This window comes from Hipposideros armiger, unplaced genomic scaffold (genome assembly GCF_001890085.2).
Source record: "Hipposideros armiger isolate ML-2016 unplaced genomic scaffold, ASM189008v1 scaffold_233, whole genome shotgun sequence".
In the NCBI taxonomy this organism is placed as follows: Eukaryota; Metazoa; Chordata; class Mammalia; order Chiroptera; family Hipposideridae; genus Hipposideros; species Hipposideros armiger.
Genome location: NW_017731583.1, coordinates 1,093,567 through 1,113,062, shown reverse-complemented (window position 1 = coordinate 1,113,062; position 19,496 = coordinate 1,093,567). Strand labels below are relative to the sequence as shown.

Below are 19,496 nucleotides of genomic sequence, written 5' to 3'. Positions count from 1 at the left end.
TCTATGCTAGAACACAGCCTTATCCTCAGCCTGGAATGCTGTTCCCCTTAATCTTCCCTCGTTGGTATCTTCTTGTAATGATGTTCGCACCTTGAAAGTCACTTTCTCACAGAAAAATGGGCTGGGCACCCTAAATAACACAGCTACCCAATCACTCACCTCATGTTGCTTCTCTGCCTAACAATTACCACGATCTGTAATTTTCTTTAATATTTACCTACATATTTACCTCCTGCCCCCACCTCCTGCATACACAGCAAAGTGCAAATGTAAGCTCCTTGAGAGATGGGACATCTTTGTCTTGTTCATTGCTATATCTCGTATTGAGAAGTGTTTGGAACATAGTAAGTGCTTAGTGGATACTTATTGAAGAAACAGTCATTAGAAATGAAATGCTGTACAAGAAGGTTCATACCAGCCTTACTCAGAATAGCCAAAAAACTAGAAGTAGCCACATTTTCATCAAAAGAATGGGAAAACTGTGGTATAGTCCCACAATGGAATTACTACCAAGCAATAAAAACTACTTATACACACAAGGACATGGATGAATCTCTACTTTATAATTCCATTCATATGAAATTGGAGAACAGTAAAATCTAATCACTGTGGGGAAAAAAACAGTGGTTGCCTCTTGGGGGTTGGGTAGGGACTGACTGGGAAGGAGCCCGAAGGCACTTTCTGGGGTTCTGGTAATATTCTATTATCTTAACAGGGTTTAAGTTACACAGGTGTGTGCATGTGTCAAAACTCAGCAAATACACATTTAAGATGCATTTCATTTTTACCTCAAAAGAAACTAAATTTGAATACTAATGTTATTCATGCCGAAGTACTTAGAAGTATACTAATATCTGTATAGATGCATGACAAAACTGGTAGAGGAAAATGTTACGATATTGTTTCAGTCTGTTTCTTAACCTGAGTACTATGGACATTTTGGACCAGCGGATTCCTTGTTGTAGGGGGACATCCTGTGCGTTGTAGGAAGTTGAGCAGCATCCCGTTAGATGCCAGAAGCACCCCTCCGGTTGTGGCAACCCAAAATGTCTCAGACATTACTAAATGTCCCCGGGGAGCAAAATCACTCCCCTTCTCTTGAGAATTGCTTCACAGTAAAATTCTCTCAACTTTGCTGGATGCTTGAAAATTTTCATAAAAGTTGGAGTAAAAAAAAGCAATTATTTCATGATATTGAAAAATACCTGCAAAACACCAAGTAGAAGATGCAGCTGTAAAGACCTATGTATGAATCTTATTTTTGTAAAAAAACAAACAAAATAAACGTGGAGATTAGCAACAATAACCAACAGCAATGAATATCAGTGTTTACAAAGTATCTTATTGAAGATTTCTAAAATGAATATGTAACACAAAGAAAAAAGCGCGTTGCGTATATTTAGATTGGGAAGGAAAACATTTCTGATTACTCTCGGGTTGAGTCGCCTTGGAACTGTCCTTTTATTAGCCGGGATACATTTCTGTGCATGCCCAGGGTCCTTCCTAAGGCCGCCACAGCCACCATCCACGCTCATCCCCCTCCCCGAAACGCCTTGTTACTCAGTGTCGTTCAGGACAGTGAGCATCGCTACCGCGTGGGAGATCTTAGGAATGCAGAATATAGGATCCCACCGCTACCTGCGGAATGCAGGTCTGCGCTATACCAACATCCCCAAATGTTTCCTCTGCCAAGTTCGAATTTGAGGAGCTTCCCTCTAAAGGATCATTCCTTGAGCCAGGACGTGGTGGAATTCAAGAATTCCACTCGGCCGCCGCAAGCGCCGGCTACCAGCCGTGGCCGCGTTTCCGGGGCCAGCGCGCATGCGCCCAGTCGGGAAGGCGCAGTCTCGCTGCCCCAGGCCGCCTGGCTGGACCGGTCTTGATGCCTCGGCTCCTCCACTAACATTCTGAGGCTCCCTGGGGATGAGAATTGAACTGTCCGCGCAGCCAGGAAACCCGGGGTTTCAGCACCGAGGGGGTCCATGGCTCGAGGTGAGTCTTCTGCCCACCAGTGGGAGAGACGGAGGGTCGCGGCCAGCAGTCCTGATCTCGCTCTGGGAACTTGGCGTCGCAGTGGCACCGTCTTCCCAGGCGCTGCACACCGTTCATTGGTTAGAACGGGCTTAGGCATTCCGTTCCCCCCCAATTCCCCCCTCCACCATCCCCACCACCACCTTTCCGCCTCCACGGCCTACCTAGTCAGTTGTTAGGTGCGAACGCTCCTGTGCCCGTCGAGGAAAGAGAAAGAACGATTCCGCTTAGGAAACTCCTTTGACTCTGTTCTTACAGTATTCATGGAAATCTTGAGTCAGAAAATTCTTTTAAAGGGGTTTTCTTAGACTAAGATCTCATCTACAAAAATAATTTGACAGGACCTACCGAGTGGTGTGTTAGTTAAGAGTTGGCTTGGGACGCCAGCTCTGAGCAGCAGGACCCCAGTTCGGATCCCACATGAGGGCCAGTGATGCTGCGCCCTCTACAGCTAAGATGGTGAACAACAGCTCAACCTGGAGCTGGGCTGCTGGGAGTGGCTGGCTGGCAGCTGGCGTGAGCTTTTGTGAGCCGCTGGCGAGCAACTGCCTCACCCAGGAAGTGCGCGATGATAATACCAACATGGGCCAGTGAAGCAACGTCCTCCACAACTAGACTGAAGACCAAAAGGACAGAAACTTGTCTGGTCCCCTCCTCCAATTCTCCAATAAAATCTTAATAATAATTTGACAAATAAATGGTTTACTTGTGACAATACTCCCGTAGTTGTCACCCCCCTCCAATCCCCCCATCCCCATGGTCGCTTGGTCCCAAACATCTCTGCTTGTTCCATTTCATCTTCCAGATCTCCAAACTCTATGATGTCTTCTCCCAACTGCCTAGGTGACTAAACAGACATGCCTTTAAGTAAATGTTGATTACTTCCCAAATTACACCTCCATCGGGATCGCTCATAAACCCCATGGTTTCTCTGCTCAATAGGTGTCTTTATAGGAACTGCATTAGTATGTCTAAAACCAAGCTTCAGGTTTCTGCCACCTTCACCATATAAATAAATGACAAATCTATTCTTCCAGATTCAAAAAGCCTTGGACTCATTCTTACATATCACATGTAATTCATCAGAAATCCTGTTGGCTCTACAATTCCTATATGTCTGGAATGTGAACGCTGTTCACCATCTCCACCACCAGTCACCGTCATCTCTGCTGGAGGCACTGTAGTACCTACTTAGTCTTCCTGCCTTCATCCTTGTTCACCTGCACTGTTCCAGCAGCAGGTGTGGGGCTCTTCATAACTAAGTCAGTGCCCGCCAGTGGCCTTCCATATCAGGATAAAATCCAAAGTCCTGGCAATGCCCTATGAGTTCCTGTATAAACTGCTGCACATTTCCTCTCTGACCTCTCTCCTAAAACCCTGTCCTGGGCTTAGTGTGCACCAGCACCTGGTCTAGCATCCTCTTGCCCCAGGGCCTTTGAATGAGCTGTTCCTTTTGCGTGGAAACTCATTGTCCAGATAAACACATGCTTTCTTGTTCAGTGCCTTCAAGTCTCTTCCTTACAGTCGACCTACTGGATAGGCCTTCCTTGATCACCCTATGTAAAGTTGAATTACTCCTTCACACACACTTGCTCCCTATCCCCTTTAACTTCCTCAGTCTTCTCCATAAATGTTATCCACTGGACAGATTTGTTTTGTGTTGTCATGGTCTCCCTCCACTAGACTAAATCTCTATGACAGCAGAGGTTTTTTTTTGTACTTTTGTTCATTGTTATAATCTTAGTGCCAAGGACAATGCTTGACACACAGTAGGTACTCAAGAAACATTGGCTTAATGAATGACCAATAATAATAATAGTAAGCACTTTTATAGCACTTTCTCTGTTGCCAAGCAGTGTTTTATGCACTTTCCATATATCCTCATTTAATCCTTACAGCAACCCTGTCATTCCCATTTTAAAGATTGCAAGACTGAGGCACAGAGAAATTAAGCCGTATGCCTAAGGTCACACCATTGCTAAGTGGCACTTTGGCAGTCTGGCAACAGAGTACATACTTAAACTGCTCAATTTTAAAAAAAAAAGTAAATTCATTTCCTTTAATAACCATCCAATGAGTTGTTTCTTAGATTCCTCAACTCCAAAACAGAATAGAAAAGATATTTTTGAAATTTTAATAAATCCAGGAATTTTAAATATTTATGAAGATTTTTGTTTAAAGATTTTATTGGGGACTTGGGGTAGGGGAACAGTGTTGGGGAATTGGGGAAGGGGAACAGCCAAGTTGTCCTTCAGTCTTAGTTGTGGAGGGTGCAGCTAGCTCAGCTCCAAGTCCAGTTGCACCGCTCAGCTCAAGTTGCCAAGTTCAGTCTTTTAGTTGTGGGTGGACATAGCCCACCATCTCCAACAGGCAACCTTATTGTTAGGAGCACATGCTCTCCCCAGCTGAGCCATCCTGCCACCTGTTGGCAGCTCAGCTCAGGTGCAGCTCACTGGCCCATGTGGGAATCGAACCAGTGACCCTGTTGCTCAGAGCTCTCACTCTTGAGCAAGCTCTTAACCAACTGAGCCACTCGGCTGGCCAGGTGAAGATTTTTTTTTCAATAACACAGCTGATGCTTAACTTGCCAAGTGAAAATAGTAGACATGCAATCACTAGTAAACATTGTGTTTAAAGGAGGGAGAAGTGGATAGCTCTAACAGTTATTTGAAAAGGATTCAAAATGAAGATGATAGGTAGCCTTGGTAATATGTAAACTACTTAAATTGGGGTGGCTGGATGACAAAACAGGGATTCCTGATCTGTCCTGTGGAGAGAAGAGCTACTATCATTAGGTCCGGGGGGAAAAATATGTTCCCGGGTCAGATAGGTTTGGGATGCTACGCATACTAAACCCTCCTCTTAGAAATTCATGATGTATATTGAGATCTAACAATAAAGACCGAGAAGCCACCCACAAAAAGTGTGCCTGTATAATTTATTGTCCAAATGGGGACAATAAGTTAAATCTAGGATAAATACTAAATCAGTCAGAATAATAGGATGACCCATGGTCACCTTAAAGAAACCTGTTGAACTTTGTTTCATGAGCATTTCAAGAACTTATTTAAACACAAAATGTTTTGTGTAATTTTTTTCCCCAGTGTGGCATTGACACCCTGGTAAAGTGTTTTAAGGACATCAGTTGAAAACGCACGGGCATTAGGGATGATGTGGCGTTGGCATTGGTTTAGACTCTGATTGGTAGAGACAGCTCAGTGTGTGTGAGAGTGCCTCATATTTTCCTGATTCGTGTCCAGTTTATCCTAATGAATTCAACACCCCACCGCATTTCGTCATTCCCATAGGCTTTGACGAGTTTTTGACAGGGTCCACTGCAGCTATGATCTGTCACCTGTGAGTAATTCACATTTCTTTTTCAGTAGAACTTCTTCTGCTCTTTAAAAGGACCATACAGTGAACTAGCTAAATTGTTGACCAAATACCATTTTCAGATAATAAAGAAATGACCCAACCATATTGGATGAAACAGAAAACTTGACTAAAGAGGGAGACATGTTCCTAGAGGGCTTGATAATGGGTCATCCATGGCAGCTTCCGGGAAGTGGGTCTACTCTCAGTGTGCTGGCATTTTGTGCTTCTGAGTCTGTGAAACTATAACAGCCAGATGGTGAATGGGGGTAAACGCACTCCACTGGGTAGCTGTCAGGGTCGTCAGCTAGCTTGCCTTCCCCTGTGGGAATCTAGCATCACCATTCCTTTCTCTCAGATTGCAACACTGTTGCCCAGTCACAGAGTATGTGAACTTTTTTCTAATAGATAGATAGTTGCCGCGCTCTAGATAGATAGTTGCGGCGCTCTTGCTGGTGTCAGTGTACATCTACTAGCTACTGCATACAGTCAGTATAATGACGAGGTAGCGTGTGAGTTGATGGACAAACATTAGAGGCAGAGTCCAGGTAGGAGGAGGCAAGGTTCTGGAAGGAAACACACACACACACACACTCAACTTTGAAACTTTGAAGAGTCTGTTTAATAAAGGGGTTATTTACAGAGGTATAGCCAGGTTTAAAGCAACTATGACTACCCCTAGGCCTGCAAGGTCTGCTGGAGCTGAGGAAGAAGGAATGCCTGCGGAAGACGTGGTCTTTAGGGGTCACAGCCATTTCAGAATCCCACCAAAGCAGAGAAGAGTAGTGAAGAAATACTGTGGATGCTTGCTTCTCCCATCCTCCCGCTTCCTGCCAGAGCATTGGCTGAACCCAACCACAAGAAAGGCAGATGAGTCAGGTGCTATAGGCCATGGAGATCAGCTGTCAGGAATCCAGCGCAGGTAAAAGAAGGGCCAAGAATGGGTTTAGGGGACAAACAAAGTAACTAGCACAAGAGAAAATGGTCCAACTCATGAGCCCCTGAACTAGGCCTTGGTAGTGAGGAAGGGACATGTTCAGGCCGATGCTATTTTTCTGTGCTCTCCTGCCTCACAGACCTTTCTTTTCTCTCCCTACTATGCCTCCTACTCCGCTTGTCTTACTTCAGGGCTCAACTCAGATCCTGCCACCTCTGTCAGATCTTACCTACTGGCCCATTTCATTGGTTATGCCGTAAACTAATCCCTGTGATAACACCTGTACTGGGCATTTAACACCTAGTCTTTTTGTCTTCATTGTTCTAGATCTTATTAGATACATGCCCTGATCCTCAAACTAAATAAGGATTGATGGATGAAGCTCCACATATAGTAGCTGATCGATAAACCTTACCAAAGATGAGACAGAATTCATGAGGACACCATTAACCTAAATAGTGGTGTTTGATTTCACAGAGTAAATTCTCTTTGGGACGGTAAGCCATATTTTCTTTTATAGCAGTGGGATTGAGCTCTACTTTTTCTTTTCAGAAACGTAACCCATCTGTTTTGTGCTGAATTTAGAAGTACTGCAGGCTAATCACAAAACTTCAAATGACATAGAAGCATACAAATTGAACAGTAAAAGTGCTTCCCTTCTTTCTACCCACATTTTACCAACTGTTAACTGTTGTTTCATTTATCTTAGAATGTCTTAATTTTTCCTTCATTCCTGAAGGATATTTTCACTGAATATAGTATTCTGGGTCAATAGTTCTTTACTTTCAGCACTTGAAAAATATTATGCCTCTTCCTCTGGTCTCCGTAGTTTCTGATGAGAAATATCCTCGTATTTGAATTGTTTTCCCTTATAAGTAAGGTTCATTTCTCACTTGCTCAATTTTTTCTTTGTCTTTAGTTATCACAGAAGTTTGACTATGATGTGTCTTGATATGGATTTCTTTGGATTCATCCTGTTTGAGATATGTTCAGCTTCTTGAATCTGTTTATGCTTTTTGACAAATTTGGGAAGTTTTCAGCCATTATTTTTTCAAGTACTTTTTCAGCTCTGTCTTCTTTCTCTTCTCCTCTGGGACTCTGATGACATGAATGTCAGATATTTCATTATAGTTCCATATGTCCCTAAAACCCTGTTTGAATGGCACACATAGACACAAAACACCATTAAAAGACTAGGTATTAAGATTTTTTTTTTAAAGGAGGGAACTACCGTATTTGCCAGCACATAAGACGACTGGGCGTATAAGACGACCCCCTAACATTTCTACTCAAAATACAGAGTTTGTTATATGGGCAGTCTATCTGAAGTGTACCTGGCGTATAAGACGACCCCCCACTTGGAGGCATATTTTTCAGGGCCAAAAAATCGTCTTANTCTGAAGTGTACCTGGCGTATAAGACGACCCCCCACTTGGAGGCATATTTTTCAGGGCCAAAAAATCGTCTTATACGCCGGCAAATACGGTATGTACAAATTTTGAACTTCTATATGGCAACTTTCTGGAAGGCACTTGGCAGCATCTACCAAAATTTAAAATGTTGTGCCTGTGGTTCTAACAAGCCACCTCTGCAGACTTATTCTTGACTATACAGTATTCACCAAACTGTGTATATAAAAAGAACATCTATTACAGAATTGTTCAAATAGCAAAAATATGGAAGCAACCCAAATGTCCAAGGTAAAGAATGAAATAAATTATGAGAAATCTACATGATAAGTGTGACAGCCAACCACCAGAAAGAGGAGATAGATCGCTATGTGCTGACAGTGAATACGTCTCCAAAGTATAGTCGGAGGGAAAAAGAGTTAGAGTGGGGAAAAAAAGATATGTATCTATGATCCCCTTTGAATACATTTTCATTATGTTTACATATCTCACTGTCTACATATATTTACACATTATACCAGCATATATTTTCCATATATATTTATGCATAATGCTTACATTTGATTATGAAACATGAAAAACTCTTTGCCTTGGGTTGGTGACTTAGAAAGGTAGGGGAAGAGAGTATCCACAGGAAACTATATCTTTATTTTAAAATTTTCTTCTCCTGTTTGAATTTTCTAACCTTGTACCTTTTAAAACAATGTTACTTGAGCTGTGGGATAATTAGCAGCCTTTATTTTTTCTCTTCACATTCTTCTGCTTTTTAAAAAACTAATAAGCTTAATATTAAGTTAGGGGGAAAAATTAACCTTCCATATAACTAAGCTCTCTTATTCTGTTAATTCTAGGTTTCCAAGGTAAGTAGTCAAAGCCCCTCTCCTGGTGATATCACTGATATGGCTTTTGACTACATAATTAGACTTCTTCAATGAATTTGCTCATTGTGGTAGGTCAAGATGCCAGATCGACTATCGAGAGAGATAGGAATTTGGTACCTGGTTATTAGAGTTTTATTGCTCTCACTGGATTGTCTCACATTTTGGATCTTTAACATATAACATCTATTACATACATATTACAACACATTACAAAGTACAATAATGGGGAAAAATACTCTGATTAAATTTCACATTTTATAAGGAAATCAAATACATTTTCAATAAGTACCCATATTAATATATTGAGTTCTCCCAGCATATGTAAACTATCTCTCTTATTCTTACCTCCTTAGAAATTTACAGATATCCAAAAATGCTTCAGATTGAACAGGCTGAGGCCCAGCTCTCAGAATTAGACCTGCTAGCCAGTATGTTCCCCGGTGAGAATGAGCTCATAGTGAATGACCAGCTGGCTTTAGCAGAACTGAAAGATTGTATTGAAAAGAGGACAATGGAGGGGCGATCTTCAAAAGTTTACTTTACTATCAATATGAACCTGGACATATCTGAGGAAGCAATGGTAATTAAATTTTGCTTTTGGAAGAATTGAAACCTGTCAAGATTTAAAACAGCGCTTAGGGCATTTTTCTTCTTTTTTGATCAGGGGATGTTTTCTCTGGCCTGTATTCTTCCCTTTAAATATCCTGCAGTTCTGCCTGAAATTACTGTCAGGTATGTTACAGAAATTGGCTAACTTTAGAGGTCAAAATTTATCTGAGAAAAAAGCAATTGAGTTTGTTTTCCATTCCAAGAAAACTGATTGAATTTTTTTATCCTGTATCTTTTCCACCAGATCAGTATTATTAAGTAGATCCCAGCAGACTCAGCTGAACACAGATCTGACCACATACCTGCAAAAGAATTGTCTCGGAGATGTCTGTGTATTGAACGCCACAGACTGGGTTAGAGAACATGCCGCCGGTTATGTCAGCAGAGACACCACCCCTTCCCCCGCTCCAGGAAGTACAGCCCAGCCAGCCGATCTCATTCTCACGAGACTCTGGATCTACAGCCATCACATCTACAACAAATGCAAAAGAAAGGATATTCTAGAGTGGGCGAAGGAGCTTTCCCTATCTGGGTTCAGCATGCCCGGGAAACCTGGCGTCGTTTGCGTGGAAGGTCCACAAAGTACTTGTGAAGAATTCTGGTCAAGGTTTGCTTTCATGAATTTTGTATGCTGTGTCAATAGTTTTAGTGCTAAACCAGATACTAGAGCTGTACAAATAGTATCTCCCTGGGGTTGTATCTTGTGAGGATTCAGTGTCAAGTCATTGGGTAGAATAGAACCCACATATGGTCAGCATCACTTGCCTCACCTGACAGCGCACACAGGAGACGTGCTGTAAATAGATGTTGCATCAAGCCCCTCCATTTCCATGAAACGAATTTTTCCCTCATCAGTGATGCTGTAAGCTGTGTATACCCTGTGAAACAAGGGAATTTCTAATCTCACTTCTCTACTGATATCCTAAATGAATTTTTGAGAAGTCCCTTTGGGAGTTTGAGATTCAGCAGTTTCCACATTTTGAAAAAGCTGATAGGAGGCAATGATAATGCATGAGTTTGGGGATGGGATTATGACCAGAATTGTATTGAATTAAAATGAATCCCTGTGAGATAAAAGTAGATTTCTTCACTTCAAGGAAAAGGCATGAATAAACCAGTTTTGTAACCTCTATTTTCAGTGTTCTAGAATGCATAATAGTTTCAAAATTTCTACTTTGAAAAATTTTTTTTCAGACTCAGAAAATTAAACTGGAAGAGAATTTTGATTCGCCATCGAGAAGATATTCCTTTTGATAGTGCAAATGATGAAATGGAAAAACAAAGAAAATTTCCAGCTTTTGAAGAAAAAGTGTTCAGTGTTAATGGAGCCAGAGGAAACCACATGGACTTTGGTCAGCTGTATCAGTTTTTAAATGCCAAGGGATGTGGGGATGTTTTCCAGATGCTCTTTGGTGTGGAAGGACAATGACTGAACAGCGGAGTAGTTGAAAGTATTTTGTCACTGTGGGCCTTTGATTTTTTTCCCCCTCACTCTTTCTTGAAAGATTAAGTAATTTTACTTTAGTCCCATTCTAGAATGTTGGGGTGGGGGTTTGGGGGGTGACGGGTGGAGAAAAAGTAGTATGGCTGAAATGCATCTGTTAAAAATATGTCATTATTGAAAACAGGACTGAATTTTAAATTATAATCTTAAAATTGTTGACAGAAATTTCTTTTTTTTTAAAGATTTTTTTTAATTTTTATTGGTGAATTAGGGGGATAGGAACAGTGCTGGGGAACTGGGGGAAGGGGAACAGACAAGTTGCTGTGGTTTCGTTCCTCAATCTAGTTGTGGAGGATGTCGCCTCATTGGCCCAAGTTGGCACCATCATCGCGCTCTTCTCTGGCGAGGCAGATCAGTCGCCGGCCTCTGGACGACCGCTCACTGCGGCTGCTGGCCGCTCACGCTGGCTGCTGGCTACACACGGTAGCCCATGGCAACCCACTGCCACAGGGGCTGCAGCCCATGCCGTCGCCGGTGACTCCCGGCAGCCCAGCTCCAGGTCGAGCTGTTGCTCAGCATCTTAGCTGTAGAGGGCAGTGTCACTGGCCCTCATATGTGGGATCCGAACCGGGGCCCTCTGGCATCCCAAGCGAGTCCTTCACCATCGCGCCACTCGGCCGGCCCAGAAATTTCTTTATTTTTTTAAAGATTTTACTGGGAAATCGGGGGAAGGGGAACAGACAAGTTGCTGTTGTTTTGTTCTTCAGTCTAGTTGTGGAGGACGTTGCTTCACTGGCCCAAGTTGGCACCATCATTGCGCTCTTCCCGGGCAAGGCAGATCAGTTGCCGGCTTCTAGACGGCCGCTCATGGTGGCTGCTTGCTGCTCACGCTGGCTGTCAGCTACACACGGTAGCTTATGGCAACCCACTGCAGCAGGGGACTGCAGGCCACGCCGTCGCTGGTGACCCACGGCAGCCCAGCTGCAGGTCGAGCTGTTGTTCAGCATCTTAGCTGTAGAGGGCAGTGTCACTGGCCCTCATATGTGGGATCTGAACCAGGGCCCTCCGGCATCCCAAGCCAGTTCTTAACCAACGCGCCACTTGGCCATCCCAGAAATTTCTTGACATAAACCACCCATTTTGAAAGAGAAATTAATTTGACTTGAGTTAGATAGTGGTGGTGGTACAACTTGTCATCCATTCCCACTCCCCTCTGCCTTTACCTGCCTTCACTGAAGAACCTGGAAAAGCTAAATACTCATTTTCCCAGTCTCTCTTGCAACTAAGGTGGCTTTAGGACACTGCTGTGGCTAGGGGATGTTTGGAAAACATTTGGTTTCCTGATTAAAATGATAGTTGCAGCTAGGGCACCTCTCCTCCCCATTTTGTGCCATAATACCAAGGAGATGGCTGGAGCTGCAGCAGTCCTTTCAACCATGAGGGAAGGACGGGCCAAGAGAACCACAGAGATGCCAATCCCCATGTTGAGTTTCTGATCCAACACCAGCCCCTGCCTATCTCTAGACAGCTTATTATGAAATAAAACAAGTTTTATGTATATTTCTGTCCCTGTTACTAGCTGGTGAAAGCTAGTTTGCCAGATAGATTTTTTTTTTAAGATTTTATTGGGGATTTGTGGAAGGGGAACAGTGTTGGGAAATTGGGGAAGGGGACCAGACAAGTTGCCTGTCCTTCAGTCTTAGTGGAGGGCGCAGCTAGCTCAGCTCCAAGTCCAGTTGCCATCCGGCCGCCTGTGGGCAGTTTGTGGCCGCTCAGCTCAAGGTGCCGAGTTCAATCTTAGTTGTGGGTGGGCGTAGCCCCCAAATAGATTTTTTCAAAGATTTAGTTTTGCATCTACTCCAGCCAGTTGATACAAATAGGTGAAGTCTTTCTTAAATGGAGCTTATGGTTCATCTCTATTTTTATATACGTATGTTCTGCCCCTGCCCCTGGGCTCCCCTCACAGAAGGCTGAGGTATGAGCACAGCTCAAACTTTTTAACAGTCCTCAACAATTCATCCAATTTGTAATTTAGAGAATTCATTTTTGGCAAATTGGATTTTGACTTTTTTTTTTATATTCTGGAAATGGCTTTCTGTAAATTTAGTTTCAGCAAATTGACCTCGAGTCAATAAACACACTACCTAGTTTTTGAGGCCCTCCATAAATCAGTTCGAAAAGTGCTTATTAAGTAATTACTAATTGTTAGCACATAAGTTGGTACTATGTGTTGGGTATTCCTTGAAGAGTCAGATTTGGTTAGAGGAATGGGATTGGGGGTTGGGAGAGACACAATGCATTGCTTATCTTAGTAAAAAGTTGGAGGCAACCAGTGTGCCTATCACTAAATGAATCAGTAAGTACAGTATATACGTGTTATTCAGTAAAGTAGAACAAACAAGGCAATGTGGATACGTCTTAAATGTGAAGGCAGTTGAACACAAATAAGAATCAGAATGGTATTTACAGCAGTGACTATACTGGATCGGAATCTTATGTACCTCCTCAGATTCCCACCCTGCTGCCCACGTCCCCATTGCATGTAAGTTGCCCTGGAAATGCCAGGGCTTCCTCTGTTGCCACCACACAACCAGCTGTTAGTCTAGAGTTTCTGACTACCCCAGTTACTTCCAGATTGGGATGACATCCCCCACCAAAGAGGCCAGATGATGATGCACGTATTACTTTTAGCAGGACTAGTCACCCCTGTTTATGGAATCAAACAGGAAGTCAATTGAATAAAGGAGAAAGTTTGCAGCACCTCAGTATCACGGAGTTGACTATAAAAGGGTGTGTGGACATGAAAGACAATAACCAGCAACATGTGCTTATGTTACTCTAGTGTGATTCTGAGAAATAAGAAAATAAGTACGAGAACTGTATGTTTCAAATTTTAAGACCGCCACATTACCCTTTTTCCTAAAAACTGCACGGGAACACATAAATAATATGGGGGGGGGGAAGGAGGGAGAAGAGGATTTAGAGAGAATATTGCCTAAAGCACTACTTCTCAAATTTTAACAAGGCCAGGGATTCGTGTTAAAAATGCAGAATCTGATTTAACAGTCCTGAAGTGGGCCTGACAGCCTGCGCTTGTAACCGACCAGATGATGCTGATTGCATTTTAAAAGGTCTAACATTTTCCTATCTCACTCCAGTCACTGCCACATCATCACAATGCAACTCTTGTGTGAAAACGACACGTGCCAATCTCCTACCCGCAGAAATGGGGACAAACCTCGCTCCAGGAAAGCGAGGAAGGAAGGATTTGGCGCTGTGAATCCGGTGCTTGGTTTCCTATTGGACAGCGATGATGTCACTCAGGCGTGGCTCTAATTGTGACGTCTACGCTGGCCAATAGTTAAGGACGCGTTATGAGGCGGGAGCAGACGTGGGGCGGCAGGTAGGCGGGGTGGGTGGCGGAAGGGGGAGGGCCGGGGGAAATTGTTCCAGGGAGCCCACTTCCGGCGAGGAGGGCCGGAAGTTGTGGCCCGCGGTGTCAACTGGGACTGCGGGCAGAGAGTTCGGCTGGGGCTGCGACCATGGGCGGGAAGAACAAGCAGCGGACCAAGGGGAACCTGAGGGTGAGTGCGAGCTGGCCCCGACGACCCGGGAGTCCTCGCCTCGCAGCGGCGCGCTCGGCCCCGCGCGCCGGTGTGTGCAGCGCGGCTGCGGGGAGGCGTGTGCCTGCGCGTTGAGTGTGACCTCGCTGTTGTGCGCGCCCCCCTCTGCGGGGTGGGCTCTCTCCCAGCACACTGGGCAGTTGTACGAGACAAGGTGGTCCGTGCCAGAGCTGTCCCCCATCTGAGCACACTCCCGCCTCCCCGCCCGCACACATGCACGCTGTTTTCATTAAGAAATGGTTAAGTGTCCATTTCAACTGGAAGGTTACGCCACCGGGGCAGAGACGGTGGCCTTGGGAGCAGGGAGTCGGGTGGGGAGCAGAGTGAGCCTGCTGTGCCTGATAGTTGGGATCATGTCCCTCTTGCTCACGAACCCACGGTGGCTCCCCACGCCCCTTGGGGTAAAGGTCAAAGCCCTTACGGTGGTGGCATCGATGGTGTGCGGTGTGCCCCTCGCCTCCTTCCGTCTCCAGCCCCATCCTCCACTCCCTCCTCGGTCGCTTCGTCCCGCCGCACTGCCCCCTCACCGAGCCCTGACCTTGCCCGCCAGGCGCCCCCACGCTCTTCTGTTAGGCGAGTCCCCGTTTTGCCAAGGCACCTCGGTGAGGTCTCTCGTGATCTCCCTCCTTTAAATTGGAGCCCTCCCCTACTTCCTATTCTCCTTTTCGGATTTCTTTTACTTCGTGGCACTTGTGACTTCTAACACACTGTGTGATTGACTGCCTCGCTTCATTAACTGTCTTGCTTCACTAGGATATAGTTGTTACAAAGGCAGATGTTTTTATCTGCTGCTGATAGATTCAGAGCCTGGACCAGGAACTGGCATATAACGGCTCACTACATACCTTTTTAAAGAAGACCCAAAAGTGGATTAACCCTCGGTCAGGTGCAATGCATCTACTAGATGCGCATATGACATTTATTTATTTAAATTGAAAATGAATGAAAATAACGTGTAAGCGTGCTTATTATTTATTCACAATGAAATTTTAATGTGCCACAAAGTAAAAACAAGGTATGTTTATTACATAAATTCAGTATAAACATCAACAGAAATTCAAAACAATCTGTGAAATCAGTTTTGCTCGACAGAGGGTTAAACCTACACGATTAGGGATGTTATAATATTTTTTATGGTACTAGGTTTGTTATAGCACAGCCCCATTTAATGAGGATGCTTTTTCCTGTTTCTGATCCAGTTCTAGTGATATCAGTCCACATTTTCTTAGATCTGTCAATCTTTTTTGGAAGATAATACCAACAACAATAATAGTGGCTTACCTTTTGCCAGTATTATGCTAAGTAAGTGCTTGACTTGCATTCTCATTTAAATTTTTATTTAAAAAATTTTCTCAACGTTTTACTTCTGCATGTATATTCTAGAAAGAATGCCATTCTTCTACATAACCGTGAGCAATTGTAACACACAAAATATTTAACTTCAGTGTAATACTAGTAGCTAATAATATACAGAATTGTATTCAGATATTCAGATTTCTATAATCATCTCAATGTTCTCTGTAACTTTTTTTTTTTTTTTTAAGATATAGATTTTAAAAAACATCCACAATCCTGTCAGGGATCACTCATTCCATTTAGTTATTTAGATCTTGAGAGTTTCTCAGTGCTTTCTCCCCCTCCTCTGCTCCTGGAAAGGGGGGTGGTTCTTTTATGACATGGACAATTTGCAACAGTCTAGGCCAGTTGATTTGTCTAATTGTTCCTTATGGTTAAATTCAGGTTGAACAATTTTTGACAGGAATGCTTCATAGGTGATGTGTCCCTCATTGCCTCACAAACCAGGGGCACTGTTTATCCCATTATTGGTGGCATTTGTTTAATCACTTGGTTAAGGTATCTTTCCATTGACTGTTGCCAAATAATATGTTGAGTGGTGGTTTGAGACTGGGAATATCCCGTTCTCTCCCGCAGATTTTCACCTAATGGTTTTAGCATCCTTTGATGATTCTTGCTGGAATCAGTTATTACTATGGTGGTTTAAAAACTTATGTTTAATCTTAACAACCCAAGTAATCATTTAGCTACAATTACCTCATAAAGATGATGGTATTGAGGCTTAGAGAAATTAATTTGCCTAAGTAGCCAGGAAGTTGCAGAGTTAGTATTTGAGTGGTTGTCATTGATTCAGCAGGATACTTTGAATCCTGAATGCCATATACACAAAGGTGATAGACAAATGTCTCCTTTTCTTGATGATAGAGACAGGTAAGTTAGCAAATAATTATAATATGTTAATGAATTATGATAGAGGTATGAGTAGAAAGAAAGTGGGAAAACAGAAAAGAATGGGGATTGACTTGAGAGGGGGAAGCAAATGTTGAAAACATGAGTGGGGTTTGAAGGATGAGTAGGAGTTTGTCAGGCAATGAAATGGAAGGCAATGTTTTTGGGTGAAGAGAAAAGAGTATACAAAGACCAAATTGTGAAAGGGCAACGCATATTCAGGGAACCTTGAATTCAATTTGGGATTGAAACAGAAACAGTGGCAGCAAAATTGGTAGCGGGGAAGAGGAATTGTGGGACAAGGGGAAAAAAGAGTAGCAGAAGACTGAAGAAGGAGGCTGGATGATGAAAGATCTTTAAACTGTCGACACAAGGTTGCCACCTCAAATACCTCTGTAAGACAGGCATAATAAACAAATGGAGTAGGAGTAGTATAAGAAAATTAACTGCCAGAAATAGAATCAAGGTTCATTTTTGAACTGTAGGCATAAACAATCTACAGTAGAGTAAGTAGTAAGCAACAGTAACTATATTTTAAATTTGAAGTAGACATTGAATAAAAGATACAATTAGTATGTTTAAAAATAATTTGTTACTTTTAAATTGGAAACTGGAAATCTGATATGTTTTCCTCTGCACCGAGTTACTACTGTCAGCTCTGGTAATTCAGGCCAGTTTAGAATTCAGCCTTGACTTCTTTAGCTTTTAGCAATAATTAGTTGTTCATACTATTTCATTATTCTGTTTCATAATAAAGTTGTTTACAAATGGAATTATAGATAAAATTCTGATGGCCAAATGTCATCATATTTAGTTTTCAGAATTGTATTGTAATTCACTAACTTTCTTTGTTCATGTATCATTATTGAAAAAGACAAATTGAATAATGTTTATTTTAATAAAATTTAAAAATAGAGAACCTGTTTTGAAATTAGTCTTCGATGCTACTGTTTTGCAAAAATGTAATTCACGCCATCGTTTTCAGGTCACTCATAGCATACTTACAGAGATATAAGAAACTGATGAGTTGCGATGGGTTGTAATGTCATCCAGGACATCGAACTGAGACATTTTCCTCTTAGATGATGATATATTAATTTCTTTCAACAGTTCAAATATTTTCTTTCTCTGTCGCAACTAATCTTTTAATGTTTCGTGCTAGGAGGCTACTACTATATTGTGTATCAGTCAAACAAACCACTGACTATGTATGGTTCAAAATAAAAGAATATATCTTATATCCTGACCATTGTATCGATCTTTATGTCCATAATAAAGTAATTTGTAACCATTTTAGGCCAAAGAGGTTAGGCTAGGCTTTGAGTATGTGGCAATGAGTGTGTCTGCCCACAAGGAACTTAACTCCTAGTCTAGAAGCAGAGCTATCATTAGACTTATCCTATGGTCGTTGCATAGTAAATATTTATTGAATGGATGGATGAATGAAAAGACATAGTCCGCTTATGAGTTAATTTTATATCATTACACACTACACATATGAGTGAATATACACTATATAAATTTTGAAATAATAATATTTATAAAACAGTGCTTAAGCTTCTCATGCATGCATGATGCATTCTCTGATCTTAAATATTTTATTTTTTTAAAGTACTGTCACGACCCATTAAATTGATATCATGAGCCACTAATGGATTGTATCCAGCTTAAAAAAATATTTTTCTGATTTTTAGGAAAGCAGGAAATAGCTCCTAGGATCATTGATAAGTTCTTGGTGGCAGAAACATTCATCTTAGGGGAACATTGCAGTATATGACATCTTAGGCTAAGAAAAAGCAGTCCTCAAGTAGAAGCTTGTTCCACTGTGGGAATTATTAAGGAATTACTCTAAAGAACTCAAAGTTAAATTTTTCCAGGACTCTGACTTTTTCCCCCCTACTTTCTTATCAGCCTTCAAACAGTGGTCGAGCTGCAGAACTTCTTGCCAAAGAACAGGGAACCGTGCCTGGATTTATTGGTTTTGGAAAATTTCAGAGCGACCTGGGCTATGTTCCTGCTATTCAAGGAGCTGAAGAAATAGACAGTCTTGTCGATTCTGATTTCCGAATGGTGCTACGGAAGCTTTCTAAGAAAGATGTCACAACAAAATTAAAAGCAAGTTTTATTGTTTTCATAAAAATGATCAAGATAATCCTTTTGTTAAAACAAAGTGTCATTGGCATATTTTATGTAAAGAAAAGTGACTCATCATTAATGATTTCTTTTACAATTGTACATTTTTCTAACACGTAGACTTAAGCTTACTTTATCTCCTATGTTATAAGTTAGTTTGTTGCTCTGCATTTTTTTGAACCACTTTGAGTTTCTGGCGCTATAGATTTTTCCCATTAGAGAGTGTAATTTGACACTATAATTTTAAATAGGACTTTTTGTTTGTATAGGTTTTTTGTTTTTTTTTAAGATTTTATTAGGGTATTGGGGGAGGGGAACAGCCAAGTTGTTGTTCTTCAATCTTTTTTGTGGAGGGTGCCAGTCGCCATCTGGCTGCCCATCTGCAGCTCGTGGCCTCTAAGCTCAAGGTGCTGCGTTCAGTCTTAGTTGCAGGTGGGGGTAGCCACATCCCATGCAGGAGTTGAACCAGCAGCCTTGTTGTTAAGAGCACACACCCAATCCACTGAGCCATCTGGGCAGCATCTCAGCTCAAGATGCCGAGTTCAGTCTTAGTTGCGGGTGGGCATAACCCACCATCGAACAGGCAATCTTGTTACACCAGCGGAGCCATCCTGTCACCTGTTGGCAGCTAAGCGACAGCTCAGCTCGGGCACAGCATCACTGGCCCATGTGGGAATCGAACTGGCGGCCCTGTTGCTTAGAGCTCGCACTCTTAAGCCAACTCTTAACCAACTAAGCCACTCCGCTGTCCCTGTTTATCTATGTTTTATCTTTTTAAAACATCTGTAAAGCTTCTACCATACTGGCCTGTAA

The 19,496-nt window shown here is 42.4% G+C and overlaps 2 protein-coding genes across 4 annotated transcripts in view; both read left to right on the top strand.

The window, feature by feature from the left end:
- Window positions 1-1,816: 1,816 nt before the first annotated feature.
- On the top strand, window positions 1,817-10,901 carry RWDD2B (RWD domain containing 2B). Of its 3 annotated transcripts, XM_019654968.1 has the most exons (7): window positions 1,817-1,992; window positions 6,086-6,325; window positions 6,668-6,837; window positions 8,984-9,210; window positions 9,295-9,362; window positions 9,484-9,846; window positions 10,434-10,900. In XM_019654968.1, the coding sequence occupies exons 4-7, from the start codon at window positions 9,004-9,006 to the stop codon at window positions 10,666-10,668; spliced, it is 873 nt and encodes a 290-aa protein (XP_019510513.1). In that variant the 5' UTR covers window positions 1,817-1,992; window positions 6,086-6,325; window positions 6,668-6,837; window positions 8,984-9,003; the 3' UTR covers window positions 10,669-10,900. The 3 variants fall into 3 exon arrangements, with proteins under 3 accessions (XP_019510513.1, XP_019510512.1, XP_019510511.1); XM_019654967.1 differs by lacking the exon at window positions 6,086-6,325; XM_019654966.1 differs by lacking the exons at window positions 6,086-6,325; window positions 6,668-6,837 and having other exon boundaries at window positions 10,434-10,901.
- A 3,260-nt stretch (window positions 10,902-14,161) lies between these two features.
- The window catches only part of LTN1 (listerin E3 ubiquitin protein ligase 1), a 52,710-nt gene continuing 47,375 nt past the window's right edge, over window positions 14,162-19,496 (top strand). Inside the window, exons 1-2 of the mRNA XM_019654975.1 lie at window positions 14,162-14,267; window positions 18,462-18,665. Of these exons, the coding sequence (XP_019510520.1) occupies window positions 14,226-14,267; window positions 18,462-18,665 (246 nt within the window). The 5' untranslated portion in view covers window positions 14,162-14,225. The remainder of the gene's footprint in view (window positions 14,268-18,461; window positions 18,666-19,496) is intronic.

Bases quoted from the DNA above. Each gene is read 5' to 3' on its own strand.
- RWDD2B (XM_019654966.1), top strand. The intron at 9,211-9,294 runs GTAATTAAATTT...TTTTTTGATCAG, and splicing joins ACATATCTGAGGAAGCAATG to GGGATGTTTTCTCTGGCCTG. The intron at 9,847-10,433 runs GTTTGCTTTCAT...ATTTTTTTTCAG, and splicing joins TGTGAAGAATTCTGGTCAAG to ACTCAGAAAATTAAACTGGA.